This window comes from Adelges cooleyi, unplaced genomic scaffold (genome assembly GCF_023614345.1).
Source record: "Adelges cooleyi isolate 19-005CV unplaced genomic scaffold, UGA_ACOO_1.1 ACOO_flye_CR_arks_rails_tigmint_CR_PRNA_11, whole genome shotgun sequence".
Classification (NCBI taxonomy): Eukaryota; Metazoa; Arthropoda; class Insecta; order Hemiptera; family Adelgidae; genus Adelges; species Adelges cooleyi.
The window spans coordinates 517033-542510 of NW_026095763.1; the positions used below are offsets into that span (position 1 = coordinate 517033).

The 25478-nt window shown below is 35.4% G+C and overlaps 1 protein-coding gene across 2 annotated transcripts in view; it reads right to left on the reverse strand.

The window, feature by feature from the left end:
* Positions 1–23058, reverse strand: part of LOC126847612 (uncharacterized) — a 46958-nt gene extending 23900 nt beyond the window's left edge. For both annotated transcript variants that reach the window (XR_007687101.1, XM_050587919.1), the window contains exon 1: positions 22847–23058. Coding sequence is in view for 1 of the 2 variants with exons in the window: in XM_050587919.1 (XP_050443876.1) it covers positions 22847–22909 (63 nt within the window). In the remaining variant the exon portion in view is untranslated. The remainder of the gene's footprint in view (positions 1–22846) is intronic.
* Between the last annotated feature and the right edge of the window lie 2420 nt (positions 23059–25478).

A 25478-nucleotide genomic window follows, 5' to 3' on the forward strand; every position in this document is an offset into this window, starting at 1 on the left:
TCGCTGGTAAAACAGGATCGATGGTTGCAATTGGCTGTGGTCACGGCCAGGCAGGAGGTCATCGCTAGGATTATCGCTCAGGAGAGACTGAGGGTAGGTTATGTCTCCTGTAGAACGCGTCTGTGGCAGGAGACGAAGCGCTGCTTTAGATGTATGGGCTTAGGCCACGAGTCACGCGATTGCACCGGCGTGGACAGAAGCAAGTGTTGTCGGAAGTGTGGTGTTGCGGAACACTTTGCCAAAGATTGTGGCGCAGACTCGGCGACGGTGGCCCAATTTAGGGAGAAGATCCGGCAGGAGGTATTGGCGGCGTCTTCGTCCCGATGATCAGTTTTCTGCAGATTAACGTAGGAGTCAGTCAAGCAGCGCAGGCGTTGGCGCTGCAGACGGCGAGGGCCAGAAACTCGGATGTAGTCATTTTTAGTGAACAGAACCAAGCGGGTGAAGAGGAGGCCGGGTGGTACGCTGACCGGACCGGCAGGTCGGCACTACTGGTCGCGAGTGACCTGTGAGTGGACAAAATTGGCCCAGAGCAGGACGCAGGCTTTTGGTGGATAAGCACGGGAGGCTTGTCCATTTACAGCTGCTATTGCTCCCCGAATGTGCCGCTTGTCGAATTTGAGCAATTCTTGGCTCGCTTGGAGAGGAGCGCGCGGTCAACGGATGATCGGATACTTATTGCCGGCGACTTTAATGCCAAGTCTCCTGAATGGGGAAGTCCGGTGGAGAATGATCGGGGTCGGCTACTCTCAGATCTCTTAGCCTCGTTGGACCTAAGGGTAGTGAACACGGGCACAGAGCCTACATTCGTGAGGGGCGCCTCGAGATCGCATCTGGACACAGCGGCGGCTTCCAGAGGCGTTGAGGTGATCAACTGGTCCATACTGGAAGAGGAGTCCCTTAGTCTCCACAGGTACATTGTTTTTGATGTCTTGATGGAGGGTCGGCCGAGAGAAATAGACCAAGTAACCCACAAGGGATGGGCCACGCGGAGCTGAACACGGATATTTTCAGGAGGAAGTTTAGCGCCATGGTGAATAAGAGAATGGAAGCGGGGAGCGCGGAAGAGGACGCGGAGATCATGAATAGCTGTCTCGCAGCGGCGTGTGACGCCAGCATGCCCCGTCGGGCGTCAAGGCCTGGCAGACCACCAGTCCCATGGTGGAACGAGGATTTGGCGAGGCTGAGGGCTGCGTCCTTGGCGGCAAGGAGGCTCTACCAGAGGAAGCGGAGGCGCCATAACGAGGAAGCTTGTGTACCGGAAAGAAATAGGTACCGGCAAGCAAGCAGAGATTTAAGATTGGCGATACTGGCGGCCAAAGAACGTTGCTGGGCGGAATTGTGCGCATCAATTGACAAAGACCCTTGGGGCTTGCCATATAAAATAGCGTTCAAAAAGCTCAAAAAGAAGAGGCCAATACCGGAGATCGAATTGCCAGGGAGGCTGGATTCCATCGTCACCGCGCTATTTCCGACATCGGTAGAGTCGTTGGAGGAAGTCGAAAGAGAGGAGGTTGCCCAGGGAAACCTCTTCGACGTACCCGAGCTGGTAATGGCGGTAAAAAGTCTGCCAAAAGGAAAGGCGCCAGGATCAGACGGAATAGTGAACGAAGCCTTCAGGGTGGCGGTGTTGGCAGAACCCCAGAGCTTCGTGACGTTCTTCAATCGATGCCTGGTGGCTAACTGCTTTCCTACAAGATGGAAGCTAGCTCAGCTGGTGTTGTTGCCCAAACCGGGTAAACCGTTGGAGCAGCCCTCATCTTACCGACCCATATGTCTACTGGACACGGTCGGTAAGTTGCTGGAGAAAATGCTGGCCAGGCGGCTCTGGCCGCACTTACAGTTGGCGGATAACCAGTATGGCTTCAGGGAGGGCAGATCCACTCTCAACGCGTTGGAACGCCTCCGGGCTATAGTCAACGCGGCGAACACTGGTCCCTCCAGAGACTATAGATTCGTCGGGATGGTAACGTTAGATGTCAAAAACGCCTTTAATTCGGCCCCTTGGGAAAATATAATAAGGGCACTGGAAGCAAAGGAAGTACCTAGATATCTTCTGGGAATATTGAGATCATACTTACAAGGGAGGCGCCTAAGCTATGGAACAGAATCCGGCCAGTCCAAGATTATCCCGATGACCTGTGGGGTGCCTCAGGGGTCTGTTCTAGGGCCAGCCTATGGAATGCGCTGTACGACGGACTTTTAAAGGTGCCTTAGCCCCGGGGAGTGGAGCTTTTGGCGTTCGCGGACGATGTGGCGGTGGTTGCGACGGTGGTGGTGCCATGGCAGCTGGAGGAAATGCTGGAGGAGGCGGTGGCAAGAGCTTGCTCCTGGCTTGCCGACAATAAGCTGAAGCTGGCAGTCGAAAAGACGGAAGTAGTCATGTTGACTAGGCGGAACAGGTTGAAGGATTTTGTTCTAACGATGGGAGAACATCGGGTTCCATCGGCACCATGCTTGAAGTATCTAGGAGTTCTGGTCGATACACGCCTTAATTTTGCGCAGCAATCAGCGGCGGTATCAGAACGTACCGCAGTTACGGCTCGGCGGTTGACGAATATATTGCCTAATGTACGGGGCCCTCGCCAGGGAGCTAGGAGTCTGTTGGCATCGGTGGCATTGTCACAATTACTGTATGGAGCACCTTTTTGGATTACATCCATGAGCACCAGCGCTTTTAAACAGGATGGAGGCGGTACACAGGCGCGTGGCACTGCGCGTAGCGAGCTGCTATTGCACTGTGTCTTACGGTGCGGTAGGGGTGGTGGCTGGTATGCCACCTTTGCGACTATTGGCGGATGTGCGGGCCAGTGTTTGGCGCGGTGAAGATCGAGCTGAGAGCAAGCGACGGCTGTTGCGAAGTTGGCAAGCGCAGTGGGATGCGGACGTAAAGGGAAGATGGACCCATCGGCTGATTCCGGACGTTGAGGCTTGGTCGACCAGGAGGCATGGAGAGGTGGACTTCCACTTAGCTCAGATGCTGACGGGCCACGGGTGTTTCGGAAGTTACCTCCTTCGCTTCAAGTTGATTGAGGTGGATGGCTGTGCACAGTGCGGGATGGTTCCAGACGATGCTGAGTATGCCATCTTTCGCTGTGACGCATGGGAAAGGTGGAGGCGGGAGCTGCGGATCAACATCGATGAAGAGGAGTTGGAGCCTGATACTCAAGTGGAAAAAATGGTTGGGTCAGCAGCGGTATGGATGGCGGTGGCATCTTTCGTCAAGCGAGTGATTTCGGAAAGAGAGAAGGCGGAAAGGCTGAGGCAAAGGGATCCTGAAGAATAAATACATTAAATTGTTTTTTCCGGTGCTTGTAAATCATTGTGCAACCGGGGAACCGGTTAAATAAAAGTTGTAATTGATCAATAAACGATGTCTGGTCGGGAGGGAAGCATAGCGGAAGCAAAGGTCTTCCTCCCGTCCTGGCGGTACCACGATAAAAAAAAGGTTAGGTTAGGTTACGATGGATTACTGCGAGAAAACTGGACGAAATAAAGGACTACAAGAGAAGGACACTCTTAAAAACCAGCTAGAACAACCGCCGCAATAGCAAGGAGCCCCGGTCTCGCCCAACGCGGTCGCTGCAAATCGGAATAACCCGCGAGTCAGGCTTGTGGAGCCCACCGAGCGGTGGAGCGAGGTGGTCAGGAGAAGGCCTGATGGAATGGGTCCCCAGAGAAGAGGCCCCACCCCCGAGAAGCTGAAGAGGAAACTACCGAGGACAGAGGCGATAGTAATTGGACCACTACCGGACGGCACGTCCTATGGTGTGGCCATGAAGAAGGCTATTGCAGCCGTTAACTTGTCTGCGCTCGGGGTAACCGTCAATAGCTCCACCCGCACACGCAACGGCGCTGTCCTTTTACAGCTTAAATGCACCCCCGCGCAAGCAGACGAGGTGGCCGCCAAGCTGAGGGGAGCACTAGGATCGGAAATCAGGGTCGGCAGACCGAGTAGGAAAGCGTCGATCCTGATCCTAGACGTCCAGGAGTGGGTCGAGGCCGAGGACTTGCAAGCGGCAATTAGATCAGTCGTGAGCGAAGGGCCGGCGGCAGAGCTCCAGGGTGAAATACCGTTGCCGGTGATCACCCGAAGCGAAACCGGCAGGGGCGGATTTAGCCACATGGCAGTCCCCATGAAATCGGCGGTCCAATTGGCCAGGACCAAGAAGATCAGAGTCGGCTGGAGCAACTGTCGTGTCAGGGTCCTCGAAGACAGGGGACCCAGGTGCTTCAGGTGCCTACAACGCGGCCACATAGCCACCGAATGTAAAGGGCAGGACCGCACTGGGTGCTGCTTCCGGTGCCATGAGGCGGGCCACATGGCCAAGGATTGCCAGGGGCCCATCGCCAGGGGCAAGCAACCCAAGCGTATCGACTCGAGTGAAGAGGGCCGCCACCGTCTAGCCCCCTCAGTCACAATCGAGGACGTAGGGGTTAGCGAGGATGACCGGGAGCAGCGGAACTCCCAGTCAACATCGGGAGCGTAGGGAGACAGTGCATGAGGTTTCTGCAAATTAACCTCAACCACTGCCGACTTGCGCAGGACCTCCTAACCCAGACGGTCTCGGAGGAGAGGGTCGACGTGGTAATAGCATTTGACCCTCATGGCGTTACCAACGACGTCGGTGGCTGGATCACCAGCGGAGGGACCAGCCGTGGTCGGCAAAATGCTAACGGCAGGAGTTAATCTTGCGGCTATTGAGGTGTCCATAACGAGCATGAAGAGAAGCAAAGAAGGCCGAATTGTCCTAACCGTCGGAAGGGCGAGAAAGCCGCGAAGCTGAAGGCAGAGGCAGAGAAGGTTCTAGGCACTGACGCGGTGATCCGAGAGTCGGCTAGACCCATTATCATGGAAGTCTTAGGCGTGGGATGCTACGATAGCGCGGACGACGTGATATCGGGCATCTGTCGGGACGGAGCTAAAATGGAAGATGTTACGGTGCGAAGGCTCGTGCCCTCATATGGGGGCACGCAGAGGGCATTGGTGGCGGTGCCTGTTGCAGTAGCCACAGACTTATGCAAGAAGGGTAGAATTAAAGTCGGATGGATATCGTGTCGTGTTCGTCTGGCAGAACGTCGCGTGGACCGCTGTTTCCGCTGCCATGGTTACGGCCACAAAGCGGCCGGTTGCAAGAGCAGTAAGGACAGGAGCAAGCTCTGTATGTCATGTGGGGGATCGGACCATCTCGCTAGAGGTTGTACGGCCCCCAAACACTGTGTACTATGCGAGGAGCTGTCTAAGAGAAAAGATCACTATCCAGGTAGCAGCGCATGCGAAGCGTTCCGGAAGGCCAAGGCTGGAAGGTAGCTTCAACAGTAGCCCTACCACGAAGCTGACGACGATCACACAGACAACGACAGGAGGTAAAGCCCGGCTGCGTCTGTGACGCGGGGCAGAAGTCCCAGACGAGATAAAAGCAAATTTATTTTATATATTTGATTGATTGATGTATTGTGTTTTGTTATAATTTATATGTGCATGTTGTATTGTATTATATTGTATGTTGTAATTTTCACAATAAACGATGTAGGCGGCCCCAAAGTAATGCTTAATAGGCGAGTTCTGGGGCCGTTTACGATTCAAACAGAAAAAAAAATGAATGTTCAACATTTTAGATTTTTATTAAGAAATTTGCGTTTTGATGATTTTACCAACCGTCCAGAAAGAAGGGAAATTGATAAATTGGCTCCTATAAGGGAACTTTTTGAACTTATAGTCCAACATTTTCAAAATAATTTTATTCCGAGCGAATATTTAACATTAGATGAACAATTAATTGCTTTCCGCGGTAGATGTTCGTTCAGACAATATATTCTAAATAAACCTGCGCGTTATGGAATAAAAATATTCGCTCTCGTAGACGTAAAAAATGCATATACGTACAATTTAGAGGTTTATGCCGGACAACAACCAGATGGCCCTTATAAAATGAATAATAATGCGGAAAGTATTGTCAAAAGAATGGTTCAGCCAGTGGAGGGTACTAGGAGGAACATAACCATGGATAATTGGTTCACTTCACTTCCAGTGGTAAAATATTTATTATCTGAAAAACAATTGACAGTAGTGGGGACTTTAAGAAAAAATAAAACATGCATTCCAAAAGATTTTTCAATTTCAAAAGATAGGGAAATAAATTCGTCATTATTTGTTTTCCAAAATGACTGTACAATCACATCATATGTCCCGAAAAAAAATAAAGTAGTTATATTGCTATTCACTCTGCATAGTGACGCTTCAATCGATCAAGACACGGGCGATCAACAAAAACCAGAGATGATTACATTTTACAACCAAACCAAATATGGCGTTGATAGATTAGATCAAATGTGTAGTCTATATGATGTTTCAAGAAATTCTCGTCGTTGGCCACTTACTATATTTTTTAATCTAATTAATATATCATGTATAAATGCTTTAAATGTGTATACTTATAACAATATCGACAACAAACCTAAAAGATCAGACTTTTTGGAAACATTTGCCTTACAACTGATGAAACCAAATATTGAAAGTATTTGTGTGGGTTATCTGCAACAGCCGATTCCGATTCCGACTTGGACTGAAATTTAGCATCTCGCTGAGCTCGGTAATCGGAGTCCACTTTCTGGCCAATACGCTGACGGAACATGTCATCATTCTTCGCTCGGGAATTTCGGTGTTTGGTTTTTTGACGGTCATTCTTGGAAAACTTCCGTGGGCGAGATGACTCCGTTTCCATCGAGGCAGAAATATTCGAATGAGGTGTTTTCTACCAACTAGCAAACCTAATACCGTACTTTGAATAACAGAGATATTAGATGGGAAACGAAGCCTCTTGTTACAAAAGAAATCGTTTTTACTACTCTTCGGGACAGATAATTTCCAAGTGAGCCATTTCCACCTATAACATTTTTTCTCAGATACTTCTCACTTATATCATTTGAAGACATGGCATTTTTCACTAAATTATTTGCTGAGCAGCAAAACACACAGAACTGGATCAAAACCAGGGTTGCCAACCGACCGGTTTTTAGCCGACCTAATCGGTTATTTAATATCTAGGCCAGCTGCCGGTTTTGCATCAAACCGGCCATATAAGAAGGTCGGTTATTTTATTTTTCATAAATAAATGTATGTTGCCAATGATTTATCATATACCTTAATATAATTTTCTACCAAATTATTAATGCAATAACCTTTTTCGTTGTTGTATAGTACTGTATTGTTCAGTGTTTCAAAAATTACAACCATCAGTCATAAAAGCAAATCGTAATTTTCGTATTGTACACAATGCAGCTAAAAACTGCATGACAAAATTGTCTTATGAAGTGGAAACATTAGTCATTTAAGTTTTTAATGAATTTTCTGGTATTGCAAAAAATGTTCAGTCATTAAAAGAATGTTTTGATTTTGTTCAGTTAGAATTCAATAATGTACTTACACATATTTCAATAAGACGGAGAAGCTTATACTATGCAGTTGGCCAATTAATCATAAACTGGGAAGCAACTAACTTAATTATTAATTGTTCTTAATAGATTGTATAAAATAATACTTTTGTTGATACAAATCAAAAGCCTTAGGGCACTGGGCACACAATTTTCGAAATTAAACCTTTAAAACAGTTTTTTTTAAACTTAATATAAATTTGAATAAATATATTGGTGATTATTTTTATTTTTTAACTATCATACCTAATTTTTCCAATTAATCATAAACTGGGAAGCAATTAAAGTTAATTTTTTTAAAGAAGGCGAGTTATTTATTATTATTTTGTGCCAAAGGGGCAATTGTGTATTAATTATTTATCTTGCTTATTTATTTTTCATTGTATTTGTAATGCTAACCAAACCTGTAAGGGCGTATTGTCAACTCTAAATACACCTGGAAACGAAAACAACATCAAAGGATCAAATCAAACAACCAACCACAAGGCAATCTTATCTCCTTCACCTGCATAAAACAGCAAATGGCGTATAACAAAAACTACCCACTCCCTGAAACACAAGCTATTAATTAAGTAAAAATTTCACCACCAGGACAAAATACAAAAAATATATTTCAAAAAAAAAAGACCATCCAATTTACTAATACTTCAGTATTCGACTTACCGCGAGCCAGAACATACACAAACATCAACTATAATAATACTATACTAATACTAACATGTCTTTCGAAACAAATACATCCTTATATACCGAAAATACAATCGAGAAGTACTTGGAATTGATAATTGCCTACACCAATAACAATTATTACTTCCACATCAACTTCTTATTGGACCAAGGATTTGAACATATCAAAAAAAACAAAGACGTATTCCTCAAAAATTATCTGTTCTTCCCATTTAACTTCGATAAAAATCATTGGATGCTAATCACTTGCCATGTGTCCACGGAGTGTGGTCATATATGATGGAAGAAGAGGGACTTACGAAGACATCACCTTCGACCTGATCAATTTCCTTACACAATAGGAAAATGTACATCAAACAAAAAAATTATGGACGGTTAAATTCGGAAACCAACCAATGCTAACAAATTCATGGGACAGCGAGCCAAATTTAATGGAAAATGCGACACTTGGAAACCAACAAGTCACCAACAATCAACCAAGCCATGATGCCATTTATAAGAACAACACATAAGGAGGAGATCGCACAGAATACACTCTTTCTCCAAACTCCACAACCACAAATAATTCAGACGACAGTACACCCTACACAGGTACCTAATTTAACGGTAAATTTTAAGACTTTGAAAAACAAACAAAATCTTTCTAAAATAAAAAAAAAAAGGATTAAGAAGACATAAAAAAAAGAAGGCTAAGCCTAATTGCAAAAGAAATGTAAAAAAAAGATTGCAATATTTAAATCCTCAATAGCACTTTTTTTAATAAACATATTTTATATTAGGCCACGGGGACGTGTCCAAAATTCGAAAGTGGCACTTTGTAATGATTATATTGTATGTACTAAATCATTTACACGTAATATCATAATACATAACACATTTTATAATTAAATTGTATGCACTAAAAATACCTTTATATATGATCAGATTATATGCACTAAATTCAATATTTGCACTAATCAAAAATATATTATATTCTAAGATAAATTGTATGCACAAATAATAATATCGCACACAACTATTTGTATATTATTTCAAATACAATATTTTATAAAAGTATAAACGGATATACTAAAATAAAACAGGACACATAACATATGCTGACTCATACCATACAATTGTACGCTTGAATTATTATCCTAGGAAACATTTCATACTTCACCCCCCTGCTAATGACGCATTTATTAGTATCCGGAGCAGTACAATTAGCACTCTCACAACACACAATAGGCAAATTAAGAGGCAAACCATTAATACTAAAATCACAGCCATCATATCTACCTTTTAAACAAATAGTTCCACTATTAAAACATATGTCAAAACACATACCCCAAGACAGAATAAAAGCATTCACTGAACAACTAAATATAGCAATTACAACGGACTACGAAACACTAAATTCTGCACACATAAACAATTATATATATAGTAACACTCATACACTCATAATAGTATTATGGAATGGCCACATGGACAAGACAGACAATTCTACAACCATTAGGTATTATTCACAAATATCTAGAAATAACGGTATATGACACAAAAAACAATGGCATTTTTGATCTCATACTAAAAGATATGACCACAAAAAAGATAATAACTTACACAACACTAGGCCACTTTAACAAATCAGGACGATTACTCAACTTAAAAGAAGCTCACAGCATGATTTGTAACCAACATATAAATATTGGTCCCGCCCACTTTCCAGAAATTGATACTACAATGACACACTGCATTTTTAAATACTTAATCAATAGAATAGGATTAGACAAACTAGAATCATACTTAGATAATACAGTAGAACACCTATTCTTCTAAATTAATCTAAATAATTAATCAAATACTCCATTACTTTCATAACATCAAAACAATAAGACAAAAAAAAATCAAAATCAAACTATCAAACATCTAAATCAAATATTCAATTATTAATTAAGATTTTCGTTATGACACTAACGTATATAAATTATGCCAACTTATTATCTGTCAGATTATTAGCTATAAAAATAGGAAAATTTAACACGGATAATATATCGCAACACTTATTAGAAAGAAACCAATGTAATGAATATTTATTTTTTGATTGGAACAGAAACTATCACAGAATATATAATTATTTTTAAAAAAATAATTTACACCCCATAATCGTACGCACACTCATGCACTTCCATAATACACACTGTCTCAGTCACCCATCAATTCCACAAGAAGCCATAATACAAAATGAAATATTTAACAGTTCTCTCATACTAACTCCCTATAAAACCAACGACTTTGAGAACACTCAATCGGTCCCTAACGAACTCGGGAACATTTATTTACTTTCATCCACAAATTCTCCGCTCACTGTAATATTTAATATAATTAATGAAGCACAAAATATTATAAACCAAATGGGTTGGCAAAATTATGAACTAATATTATTATACCGACTCCTTTTAAACTTTAATTTTATCTAAAAAAAGACACAAAGCACGCAATATTAAGTCACAAATAAAACATACTTTACACTATTAACTTCACCCACTTTAATAAAACATTATATTTAAATCACAAATTACAAGTTAATATTAACATATATTTCAACTAATTAATTTTATTATCAAACTTTATTTAATTACACCTAACTTAAACAAAAAAAAAAAATATATATATATATTAACACGGCAAATCAAAACCTGCTACAGTATAATTTGATGAAAGTAAGGAAAAGAAATATTTAAACAATTAATATTTACTTAACAAAACTACACCATACACATAAAGATACATGCGAAGCACAATTGCACATCAAAAAAAAAATACAGCTTATGACAAATATGAGCTCATTATCTTATAAATGACGCTCAGAAGAAAAATATCATATGCACAAAACTCACGAGATTTAAATATAAAGGATATAGTTATTATATTATAAAAAATATATACGCTTTCAAATGTATTTAGAATACACTATAGCATCCATGCACTTTTATGTGACAAATCAGGTAAGGTTATATAGCTTTAGTAGTGCATGTGCATATAATTCTTGAAAGTATTAGGTATATAATACCTAAAACTTATCAATATAAGCTATGAGTTTCCATTATTGGAAAAATATAAAGCAAGAGGTCTGAAATTTCAATATAAATGGTTTGCAGAATTTAATTGGGCTTGCTTACTCGGAGACTAAACAAGGAGATTTTTGCAAGTACTGTTTGCTACCTATTTGCTAAACATGGTGGAGTAGGAAGTCAACCTCTGGGGCATTTTGTTTCAACTGCTTTCACAAATTGGAAAAAAGCAAGAGGTGTTAAATGATTTAACTATTACAATAATTATAACAGAAAATGGTTTAGTAAAAAAATAAAATAAACACATGCATTAAGTTTTATAACTAAAACTTGTAACTTATAACTTGTACTTAACATATTACCTAGTTCATAGGTATATTTTTTTACTAAGTTATTTTCTATGTAATTACCTAACTATTTTTAAAATGATTATATTTTCTGTAATTAACAGTAGAATAACATACTCTTTTTAACTTTAGACGTTTCAAAATCATTCCCAATTGAACTATCATCTATCTTCTATACTAGATGCTGACCATTTTTTATCAATACTTGACCATAAACAAGATTCTATAGTTGAGAAAATAGAAACAAATATGACAGCACAAATTAAATTGAATAGGAGTCGTTTAATTCCAATAATTGTGGCGGACCTTGAGCTTTAATAGGGGATAATTTGGCGTCCCACATCAATGAACGTGTGCTGTCGTTATGTAAAACACATAATATAAAGTTCATCTGCTTACTACCAAACACAACACACATTGCTCAACCTTTAAGAAGCCTTTAAGAAGATGAGTATGTTGCTAAGGGCTCTGGCTATTCCCTTCAGACAATTGATGATTTACTTCTGGGTGTGCATGTATTTACCCCGTTACGGGCGTCATCTCATATATATCTACCGAAAGATATTATAAGAAAAAAAGCAGTCATTAATCCTATGAACATGAAGGACAATGAATGTTTCAAATGGGCCATTTTAGCAAAGCACGTGTCTTCGAGGAATCCCAACTCTTATCCCAACTTCTACCCACATTCGTATTACGACATATTTATTTTAAAAATATTAATTGAATTATTGAAATTAAGTTTGAATTGTTAGCAGTTCAAATACAATATCTACGAAGTCAAAGATGCCGCCAAATTACTTTGTTAACAAAACTACTGCAGGCGAGTACGAGTTATTGGACATAGAAGTCGATCAAACTGATCGAGAGATAAAATCGAACAGTTTGGCGAGCCGGAAGCAATCTTGGATAATGAGGGGTATTTGCATGATATATTTGACGATAGTAAAGAAAAAGAAAAAGGCCTCTAAACTATGAGGGGGGAGGGTACAGCCCCAGGTCTGTTCGCAGTATAAATTTAGAGGAGAGGACTACGAGAAGAAATTACTATGTTTGCAATTACTTCAGAAGGGGACCTTGAACGGGTTGCCACATGGAAACAACTTTTCCGAACAGCGCACCTAATATTGGACTTAATAAACTTAAAAAAATGTGAAATTTGCGGGGCCAGACTGGAGGTCTGGGTAAACTTGACAGATCTTAATATGATACATGACACAAACCCTAACCTTACCCTAAAACCAGAAATAGTCAGGGCTTATTTTAATTATTTTATCCCAATTTCTGAACCCTATCCAATATTAGGTGTGTAGATTTCAATGTCATGCGGGGCCGGTGTAGATTTTCTCTATATATACAAATGTAATTATGTCATATTATTGTTATCAGTATTATTATCATTGTAATTGTTTTATTATATTATTATACATAATAGTATTTCTGTTAATGTATAATATATTCTGTACAAAGAAAAAATACTGTAAGCTACAGCTGATGTTATCGTATACTTTTTAACAAATGTTATCATATAACTTTTGTAATGCTATCTTAACTGTTGATAATGTTATCTTATAACAAAAACTTATGAAAACCTTTTCACTCTAGTTAGTTTTGTTGAGTGCATTTATTTGGTTTTAAGTTTTATTAATTTAACTTTATCATTAATTCATGATGAATTGGAGTGATGAACAAAAAATTTCTTTTATTGAAATGTATCGTAATCGAAGTTTTTTGTGGCACCCAACTAATTCACTATACAAAAATAAAAACAAAAGGCATGATGGACTTATGGAAATTGCGATTTCTTTTGGCATTGATAAACTTGATGTAGTCCCTCTAGGTACTTAATTTGTAGGGCCTCTCATCTGTCTCGTCCTGTTTTCTTAACAGACCACCATGCCGCGGAATGCAGTACGAAAATGAGGTACGAGGTCTTATCAAAATTACAAGGCGGAAGTGTTGGAGGCATGCCAAGGAGCCATAAAGTCGAAACAAATGAGCCAACGCGAAGCTGCCAAACACTACAAAATTCCAAGATCAACCACAAAAAATAAACTTAAATCACAGCACGGTAACCATATTGCTCGTCCAACTGTCTTCAAACATTTTTTAAATTAATTTTATGATACTCTCATTATCAATCAAAATGATTAACGCGCATATATTCAATACGCTTTAATACTTTAAAAATAGATCACAAATTAGTGGATTTTATGATACATATTATTGGTGTGCAACAGGCAATCCTTTCTTAATATCTCAACATAACGGTCCAATTACTTCTCAATTAACTAATCCCGCACAAAACCGCGGAACACCACCAATTAGCAACTTCTCTTACTCAAGACAAGATATAAATATAAGGAAATTGGAGTATATACTTAAATCAGAAACAAAACAAAATCTATTTAATAAAAATTCACTCTTTGCAATACACACTACTAACATACATTTCTGTGACGATAAACACAACCTTTTCTTCTTCAACTTGGATAATAAAGTTCACTCCATTAATTCTCTAGCTCGTATAATTGATGAAAACCTTCAAATAGGCATATCAAAAAGATTCTCCATAAAAAAAATCCTTAACATATGTTGTCAAACAGAATTTTTTCTATTTTTTACCTGTCATCTGTGGGACAGAAAATATTTATCAAACTTTACAAAAATTTACAAATTAATTGAGATTTTCGCCATGACACTAACGTATATAAATTATGCCAACTTATTATCTGTCAGATTATTAGCTATAAAAATAGGAAAATTTAACACAGATAATATATGGCAACACTTAACATATATCTACCGAAAGATATTATAAGAAAAAAAGCAGTCATTAATCCTATGAACATGAAGGACAATGAATGTTTCAAATGGGCCATTTAATCAAAGCACGTGTCTTCGAGGAATAAAAATCATATTGGTGAAAATTATAGAAAATTAGAAAAAATGTACAATCTCAATGAGGTTATAGCGCTCGATCAACACAATCAAATTTGTAATAAACATAAAATCATTTTTCCGGTAATGTCTGAAGCAGGTTCAACATTAAAATTCGAAGCTTGAGGCAAAATAGTTCAACATCCGTTTGCCGTGTACGCGGATTTTAAAGCTCTCTTGATCAAACCCGATAATTCAGGTAGCAAAGGCGGAAACACTAATATTATCGACGAACATAAATTAATGTCATATGGATTTTATGTAAAGGCTGCAGATAATATTCCTATAGAACTTTAAAAACAGTACAATATTCCTCTAACACCCATATGTTTTCGTGGATCGCAAACAATAGATTCCGTAGAAGTAGCGAAACGCTTTGTGGAAGCAATCGTTGAAGTGGCGACAACTATAAGCGTGCTACTTCAGACGAATACAGAAATTAAATTTAATGATGTACAAGCTCAGAGGCGTGCAGCTGCCATAAGTTGTGAAATCTGTCATTGTAGTTTTACGGATTCCAATCAAAAAGTAGCTGATCACGATCATTTATGCGGAAAATTCAGACAAACTCCATATTTTCAATGAAATTCACAATACCAAAAAAATTAAATCAAATTTTCTTAACTAATTATCAAATTGGTCTCAATAAAAACTTAACTAAGCAAGATATTGTAAAGCTATGCTGCCAGACAGAATTTTTTTCTTTTCTTCATATCTCATTTATGGGATAGACAATTACCTAAGCTAAATAAAATTTATAAAACAATTGAAATTTTCGCAATGACTTCCTAACCATTCGAACTCCTATACGGCCGACGACCAGTTATTCCTTCAGTATTTTATAGGGATCCAGACCCTATGTATACTTTTGATGACTATGTCACGGATTTAAAACGGAAAATGCAAGAGACGCATAAAATCGCAAACGAGAATATTATACAATCTAAACACCGTAATAAATCGTATTATGATAAAAAAGCGAGAGAACAAGTATTTCAAGTAGGCCAAAAATTTTTAATTAAAAACCAATCTAAAGCTTACTCGTTAGCAGACAATTGGGTGGGGCCTTTTACTATAATCGAAATACATAATCATAAAAATGTCACAATTCGACAAGGTAGACGGGACAAACGTGTCCACGTCAATAATTTAAAACGTTTTTACGACTAAAAACGTTGTTAAACATTAATAGTATATATATATATTTTTTTTTTTCTCGTTTATTCTCTCTCACAATATATAAATATTTTTTTCCTATCGTTTAGTTTTACATACTATAAGCAGTCTTAGTCGAGGTTTTTATGAATATATCATTCGTCTAATTTACATTTTTTTTTAATGATTCAGTCGCATTCCCATTCGACTCGGTAATGAGTTAATAGAGAAAGTAATAACAATTAAAAGGAAATTGACCAAAATTTTCGGAAGAAACACTTAGAGCATAACGGAGTTAACAGTCTTTGAAGAACTAACATCTGCAGGACTGTTTAAAATTTTTTTTTAAACTCACAAATGGTCCGAATAGTTTTCTTTAATCAATAAAACAGAATATTTTTATATATAGTCATTTGGTTGTTTTTTTTTCAAACCGGATATCAATTTCACTATCATTGATTTCGAATTCACATACCTCAACAAAGACAATCTCATTTTAGTTTCAGAAGCTATATCTAATCTTATGTTAATTATAACCCAGGTAATAGCATAATTGTCACTTGGTGTGGGGAGTATGATCGTCACATATTAGACCTTTTGGGGATCACTGGACGTTTGCCTTACCAAGTGCATTATGGATAAGATTATTCGTAAAATATCATTTCACTCTTTAATAAATAAACTACGAGTCATTTTATAAAATTCTAATTATCACTTGACATAATTTTCAGATTTTGGTCCATTTTATGTGTATCAAAGTCACAAAACAAGTATTCATTACAAGACCTCTCTCGCAGCCGTCAGGAATTTTTTTCGAAAATAGGGGTACAGTAAAGGTTGTTACGTCTACATGGACGCTGGCAGCATACTTTAATACACAATCTTTTATACAAGATTCGATTACACTTAACCAAACAGTTTTAAAATCTGAAAGTTTGTGTGAGGGCAGTAATCATCTCTCTAGTGATGGTAAGGTAGTGTAATATATTATTAACAATGTTTGTCAAACTTAGTTCATAATCATACATGAATTAACTATAAGAACATACCGCACTTTATAAGACAAATATATAACATGTATAAATATAATTGACAAAGAAGCCACACCCACTTCTTACCACATAAAACCGCCTGAAACAAGGCATTCGTCGTCCAGTCTTCGCACATGGCTTGACTTCTCTACAACTTCCTAGTTGAAGAAGTTAGGCTTTGCCGAATGATCCTTCTTCTCAGTTTAAATTATATTTTATAAAGTTTCTATTTAGTGTTTATGCAAATTATTTTATCAGCACAAAATCGAGAGTTGTTATTTATTTAACTTCTCTCCTTCCGTATATTTATTTATTTTTCTTTTATTTAAACAATCGCAGTCTGGTTAAAAGCAACAATATATCGACAGTAGATGTCTTGGAAGTCTTAGCAGCCTTGAGTATTCTGTTGCCTTGAAAGCATTAGCAGTCTTGCGCATAAATACTTCGGAAGCTTTTACAGCCTTGTGTCTCAACAGAATATTGTGTGCCGTCTAATCAGAAAGCAGGTTAACATAGCTTATTAAAGTGTCTAGAGTCAACGATCTGGTGTACAGTACGGTTGAACGTGGTGATAATCGACTTATGTCATAGCTGGGCAAATCAATACAGTCACTAGATTAGAGAGACGGCTGTACAGTCTTGACCCCTATGGACTTCGAAAGCCGTTAAGTCCTTGATAATACAGCTAAATATTAAATCCTAAAAAACTTATATATATGATCATAATTAATATAGGTGAATTTGCATAAATACACATAAATCGAATCGGTAAGAAACATCGTTACCTTATAAGGACGATAAGTGTAGAGTTATACGACAATACGTTATTTAATAGTGTTAGTTTAATCGGCATATTTAATACCAAAGATACTCTTCTGCATCGCTGGACCAGAACAAGGTAAGTGCAAAATTTAATATAATAACAATTTTAAAGTAATAATAGAAATTAATAGGGAGATAGGACTAACTAACAACATATGCATAAATCTCACATAACAAGTATTAAACTTATGATCCATCCATCTTTCTAATAAAAAAATATCCTTTCTTCCACGCCTGTTTAATTATTTTTTTCCTATTATTACAGTAACATGTTGGTCTGTAATTTATCTCTACTTTTATCATATATGCTTATTGTGCTCATTGTACAGATTGTATATTTCTGATGTAAAATAAAAAAAATTAAAAAAACACAATATGTATATCTCTACTCTAGAAAGTCAAAATTTAAATACATTAAAACTGGTTAATAGACAGACTAAAGTTATTAAATTACTACAAAAAGAACAAACTTTTCTTAACGATTCTCTATCTTTCTTAACAACCTCTATTGCAAATATATCGGGTACATCTGAAGACACATTTTCAAATATTATGGGAAATCATAATACACATGTCAAATTAATTCTAAATGCATACATGCATAATACAACTATTTTAGCAGATGTAGTACACTACGCTACAACAGGGCACATACATCCGTATGTATTAAATAAACAGGACTTAATCATTAATCTAAAAGATATTAGTCTCTCTTCCACCAGGAACAGACTTACCAGTTGATATTAATGATCAGGACTTAGGTGAACTAGTGTAATTGTCAGACATAAGCATTTTTTCAAACAATTGTATTGTATTTTGATTGTATTATTAATGAAATTACCTTTAGTTTACCAAACACACTTTGTATTCTGTTTTGGCTAAACCAGTTAAATTATATAATAACAAAATGTATGTTTATGTCAAAAACCATCTTCTACTTATTTAGCAATTAGTCGATCATATGAATACTATACCAGTTATTCTGATTTAGATTTATTTAAATGTAAGACTTCCAAATCTTTTCTTTTATGTCCTGAAATTCAAACTCTTCATCCAACTAATTTAAAACCTACATGTGAAATAACACTATTTTAGAATCCAACAAGAGTTTTTCCTAATAATTGCCATATCCAATATCTGAATCTATCCTATTCTATTTTTCACAAATTGCATTCAAAAAATCAATGGCTGTTCGTTACACCATTGGATTTCCTTCCCATTACGTGTGAAAACGTGACAGAAAGAATTACAGCTACTATTGAGGGTGTAGGACTTTTAACTCTCAATGAGTCTTGTACAGCTTATGGACATAACAATATCCTACTTCCTACTCCCTTATTTCATGATTATTATACCGATGTAATTCCTATTACAGATATGTTAACACACACAGATAATTCCTTATCCAATTTTCCTATCACAATTATTTCTGATTATATAACAATACAAAATTTGCATGATTTAATTAATCTGAAAACTACTTATATAAAACCAAATCATGTTCAATCTTATTCTCTTTTTATTACTATTCTTGTATTATTGTTAATTGGTAATTTAATTTTTTTCCTTATTTGTATTATTGTTAAATTATAGATAATTGTTTTGATAATTGTGAATAGAGGTATTTAATTATATAAACATATCCATGTACACAATAATATATAATATTTGTGTGGTTATGATTATGCCTGTAGGTAAAAAAAAATATATAAAATAAAAGTCAATGCTTTAAACACAAAACCTATAAACCTAGAATTTGTATTCTTATGTGTTAATTATTTTCTAAATGAAGTTGTCGATAATATAAAAACCTTATTTTCAATAATTTGTTTTTTAATTTGTTATCATTATAGTATTGTACTTAGTTGATATTTGAAACTGAACTATATGTTTTATAACAAACTACTACAATTACTGTAATGCCGCTAATATATATATATATATATATTTCTTTTATCACTCAATAAACTCTTAGTTACACCAAAATGAAATTTGATATTGAACTTTGTTACTGTCTTTAATAAATATATATAACATTATATTATAAAGATTTTTTTTTAACCATTTCTCAATTTCATAGTTTCAGAAGTTGTATACATGACATTATATCATACCCATAACGTAACAGTAACAAAACAAAAGTTTTGATTATTCTGTTGTTGACAATGTTGTCATAGTCAAAGGCAATTTTTTAAAGCGTGTATTTTTGATATGACAATATGTCTATATTACCAAAATACTGTCCGCCTAATTTTAGTCGTAGCCAAATCGACATGCAAAATATTTAAAAAGTGCGTACTCTTCACGTGGCGTTATGTCCATATTGCCAAAATACTGCCCACTTTTTGTTATCATTGACAACAATTCATGTTATTTTCTGAGCATACATTCCAAACATATGGAGATTAAATTATGTGCTACGTTATGGTAGTTTTTTTTTTTTAATGAGAATTATCTAGCAGCATGAATTGTTGACTATTATTATAATTAACAGTCGTTATTTGTTTTTAGTTGTACTATATTAAATGACTAAAAATAATGTTCAGTTTTTAAAACACAGTTAAGAAAAACAAACATTAATTTCAAACTAATTCAAATTATAATTCTAACTTAAGTACAATTCATTTTCTTATTTTTTGCATTAAACAATAGAAATATCAAATGATATTTCTAACTGATCGAGATAATTAATAGAATACAATATATATGATTAGGTACTTCTGATTATAATTATCGAACAACTTCATTTACAAACTCTGCTAAAATTTAAACTAATAATTTACATTTTGGTTACTTAGTTTAAAACATCAACTATGTTATATAATATACTTTTTTCCATTTCCTTTAGTCAAAGAAATTATAGTTAATTTATACTTATATATGTATTAAATATTTTTTACTCAAATACATTAGGTACTCAAGAAAAATTATTTAGTACTATCAGTTTAAAATTTTGATATTTTTTACTTATTTTATAGTTGATAGCAATAAAATTATGTATATATTTGATCCTCTACACTTGATAAAATCAACAAGAAATATGTTTTTCAAACATTATTTAAAAATTCGTGATGAAATTACTGACAGTATCTACCTCGAACAATTTTATAATGAAGAGAGTCAACTTAAAATAAGATTGGCTCCTAAGCTTACTCACATACATCCTGGGCCATTTGAAAAAAATAGAGTATATTTGGCCGCCTAGGTGTTTAGTGAGTCTGTAATTATCGGCATGAATACCTAATTAGCATTGGGTAAATTAGAAATTGAATCATATATTGAAATTGTGAACTTTTTCTAAATATTGATATTTTATTAAAAGTACTATCAACACTGCCAGTTTCTACAGCGACTTTCGAACAAACTTTTTCTACATTAAAACGGGTCAAGACATTTTTATGGAATTTTACAGGACAGCCTAGCTCTATTAAGTTTTGTTGAAATATAATTAATATTCTAAGCCAGTGTAATATGTCTAATTTAGTATGTCACTTATGTATGTGAAATCTTAGAAAATTATTTTATAGATATTGACTTGACCTAGGTATAGGATATAAATACGTTTGTACGTGGACAAAGCGATACACTCGTTATACAGCTAGTATATCGTCATTATGCTTGTATCTATAGATGTATGCATTTTTCTATGATGTATTTTACTTATAATTTTTATTATTATTAGTTTAACTGTTATAACTTAAATACAATACTAACTGTATTATTACTTCAATTGTTTTTATTATTTCTTTTGTGTTCCTCTTAAATTATTTTAACAAGTGTCCATAGAGATATTACGGTTAATACTGAACAAGTTTGAAACCAGTTTGCTCGTCAAAAAGAAAGAAGTATATTATTAGTTTAAAATAAATTGTATTTCTGTAAGTCCTCTTTGTATAACTATATTTTATTTTTCATGTTTTGTGGTGTACTAGTGGAAACAGTACTTACAGTAAATTATTAATTACACAAGGTGACAGAACGTCTAGGTAATTTTCTTTATTTAATCATATATTTTATTTAAAAAAGGATACATTTTTTATTTTTTCTTATTTGTATCCAAATTATCCTGGTATACTAAATTTAAATAAAAAATTAAGAAGAGGAGAATGTAAATTAGTAATTACTAAAAGGTCTAACATTTAAGCTTGTAAGTGCAAAGGTAAAGATAAAGATAAGAGATGTCCTTATGTTATCTACAGTTCATATTGTTATGTACATAACCTTCAACACCCTTTACACAAACACATTTTAACGTAAAGGATAAAGGATTTTTGTTAACATAATTTGTTTTTGCCGACACTTTTGTTAAACAATCATTGGATTCTCAACACAGTCCACATTCCGTCATCTACAATCACACAATGTGACAGTTTACACGGATTTTATTCATAAATAACAGATGCCATTTAATATATGTTAAAACAATACTCAAATCTTATGGCTATCGATTAAACGACATGGATCATAAAAGGTAACACCACAGCATATCAAACTAATTCCCATGAATGGGGGTACGAATAGTGTTTATTGTCAATTAGCCTCTTATTAATTATCTATTTATTATGCGAGTTATTGTAATATTAATTCTAGGTATTTGAAGACACTCATATTTTTTTTGACTGTACAATACCAGCCACTACTGACACACATGATCCAAAAAACAATATCAGTAATTGTAATGATTTTCATACTCTCAGTAATTTACCAGTTTACAGTAAAACAGTAAGAAACTATGTTTAGTATTAAAGATTATAGTATATGAAATTAGTAATAGTATATAGTAAGAATAATAACCATGATATATTATTGTTATATCATTATACATATATAAAATATATAATGATTTATGGATTGACCAAAATTAAACAACTTATGTATCAATTAAACAAATTTTTTGATACAGATATAAATTTGGTCATATGTAATGCGGATTTAGATGAAAAAACAATCAGTTGGGCCCAATCTAACAATCTACAGATACACACATATATATATATATATATTATTATATATAATAGAACCTACTAATTCTTTATATATTGCTAGGCGAGCACAGTGTTTAGAAAACTAACACGTGAATGGGAAAATATGAAAGTTGAAGGAACTCAATTTACAAATAACAGATGTCATTTATTTTATGTTAAGACAATACTCAAATCAAGGCCATCGATTAAACGACATGGATCATAAATGGTAACACATTATCTACGAATTATTAAAAAAAAACACAGTATTACCTAGTGACGATATTATGTCATTTTGAAATCTAATCAAGTGGGAAAAACTTAAGTACTAATCAGACGCTTCCGAATCGCATGTCATTTTTTTTTTTTTTTGGTTTGTATAAAATAACTTTGTAACAACTACTGGTACTCACCGACGAGACGTATGGCGTTGACGGCAAAACGGCAATGTGACTGAACAATAATTCTAGCGGCATGGTCGCGTTAAATAGTAAATTGTTAAAATGTTTAATTAACTCGAACCGGACAAGACATAGGTGTTAGTATTTTTCATTAACAGTAACAATATTTATAAACCGCCGTCGACGTACTACAAGCCCGAATGACAAATGTAAATTGAAGGCGCCGGACGGCGGTGCGGGGCGTACGCCGATAGCGACATGTGGAAAGCAGGCGGCTGTACAGCGCTACGAACGTCGTGGCTCTCCCCACCGCGTCATATCATGGTTACTATGGTTGTATTATACATGGTTATCGGCGCGACGGCCGGGCCCCGTTCTACGCGTTATTACCTGCCAACCAAACACAACCGGCGTCGGCAGGTGGTAGGTACATGTGAACACTGATAAAACGACCAAGGGTCTTACTCTTACAATGACAACAGCATTATTATAGTATATGTACCGTATACAGTATAATGCTATACTATTATTTATTATACCTAGGCACGTAAAAAAATGTCGAAAGGTGCGGTGCAAGTCGCCGTCACACAGTTTACATAGAATTTATAAAATGTATAGATGTACAAGGGTCGAAGGCTAGGGATGGTCCTACGGTACAAATGTATCGGTATAATATATTTGGTTAGGTATACGACAAATACCGCTGATGTACAAGGCACTCGTTTTCTCGAAAAATATTAATATTTTGAAAAATTGTTTGTTCCCATTCTTTATGGTTCATATTTTTCAATACTCTCGACATTTTTAATTTCGTCTTGTACGTTTAACGAGTAAAGACTAGTGCTGCATGTGGCAACTATCGACCGATCTCACTATCATTAACTTAATCAAACACTTTTGAAAAATGTATCAAAACAAGGCTACCGTAAAAAGGGGTGAATAGAAACAAAATCTGAAAAGTTATTACTTCGATGTCCCCACAGTTGAGTTTTCAAGTTATCAATCTAAAACCTTCATTAAATCGAACTCACATTAGTACAGAATTCGAGTAATACTAAACGTTGCATTTATTTTTACCTCCATACGGATAAACATTGATAAGCACTCGTGATAATTTTCATATCATATTATTATTAAAATCTAAGTTACTCGTTATGATGTTGTTTTGTTAAAGTTTTTTGTTTTCTTACTTTTAAAGTATTTAAAATATTATTAAGTTTAATTAATTGTAAGTATTATTTACTGTTATAACTTAAACATTTTAATAGGTCAATTTTAATGACTTAAGCCATTTTAGGGGTGAAAAGAAACAGAAACAATGGGAGTAAAAATATGAACTTTTTGTACTACATTGGCCAAATTATAAAAAAAATAGATAAAGCCACTTTTGAAGGCACTTTTTTAAGATCAAAAACAACCAGGGATCATAAAGGCATGGTGTATGGTTTTCCAGAAGTCAGAGATGTTTGTGTGTTCAAAACTTCCCAAGTTGTAGGGAAACTTGAAAAACCTGTTCTTAACGGAAGAGGACTGTTCAAGTTCAACTATGATTGCAAATCAAATTCCTAATCTATTTGTATAACCTAAGTCATAAATCTAGTTGAAATCATAGTTGAACTTGAGCGTTTGAACTATGATTAAAAATACATTTTTTGTTCTATTTGTATTACCACGTCCAAAACTGGGAAAGAAACCCTTAGACTGACAAAATTAAATTTAAAAACTGTATTTTAAATGTGTTAAGTTTGCCTCAATTGTTATGTTTATTAATTTGTTTATATACCAGTGTTAAAATTAAATAAAACATTTTATTACATTGACAATTTTGTCTTTTTTTTTTTTTTAAATATCAAAAATTGTTTTTATTCATCATTCAGTTTGTAAAATAGAAAAATGTATAAGAAAACCATGAATGTTTCTATTGACACCATTTTGCGGGTGAATAGAAACAGAGCACATTAAAAATATATAAAATATTCTTTTGATATATGAAAAAATGTTGATAAAACATACTTAAAATACTCACAGAGACCAGTATTTTGGCGTATTGATGAACTATGTATCTCAAATAGAACAGTTTTAATTACACTTCAAAGTTCAAAAGTGTTGCCATTCACCCCATTTTACGGTACCTACCTAAAATTTACACTGGTTTTAGAACTGTATTGTCAAGAACTTATGCATTTTTTCGGTTAATAACTTTGTTCTAAAGAATATTATTTAAACTGACCAAAATCAAAATTTATATGCTTTTAAACTACATGCTGGCTGCCGCTAATGAATTACATAGAAATCATTTAATAGTTTATTACCTAAAGTGTAATCCCTAACTGGAATACTAAATTTAGTCCGAAATGTGTTAAACTTGAAAATGTTAAAGAATTAATATATCTTGGCCTAATTATAGATAATTATTTTTTTTGTAATAGTATATTACAGAGTACGGACATTTTTTTACAAATTTAATGAAGCTAAGTATATATTTTATATATTTTTAAAAATAGTTATTTATTTCTTATGTATTTAATACAAACACAAAAAGTGAAACATTAAGGGCTACTTCGTACCTTGATCAAAAGTAAGTCAACTCATACTAATTTCTCAATTTGTCGTTATACGCCATACAAAAAACCAACAGATCCAT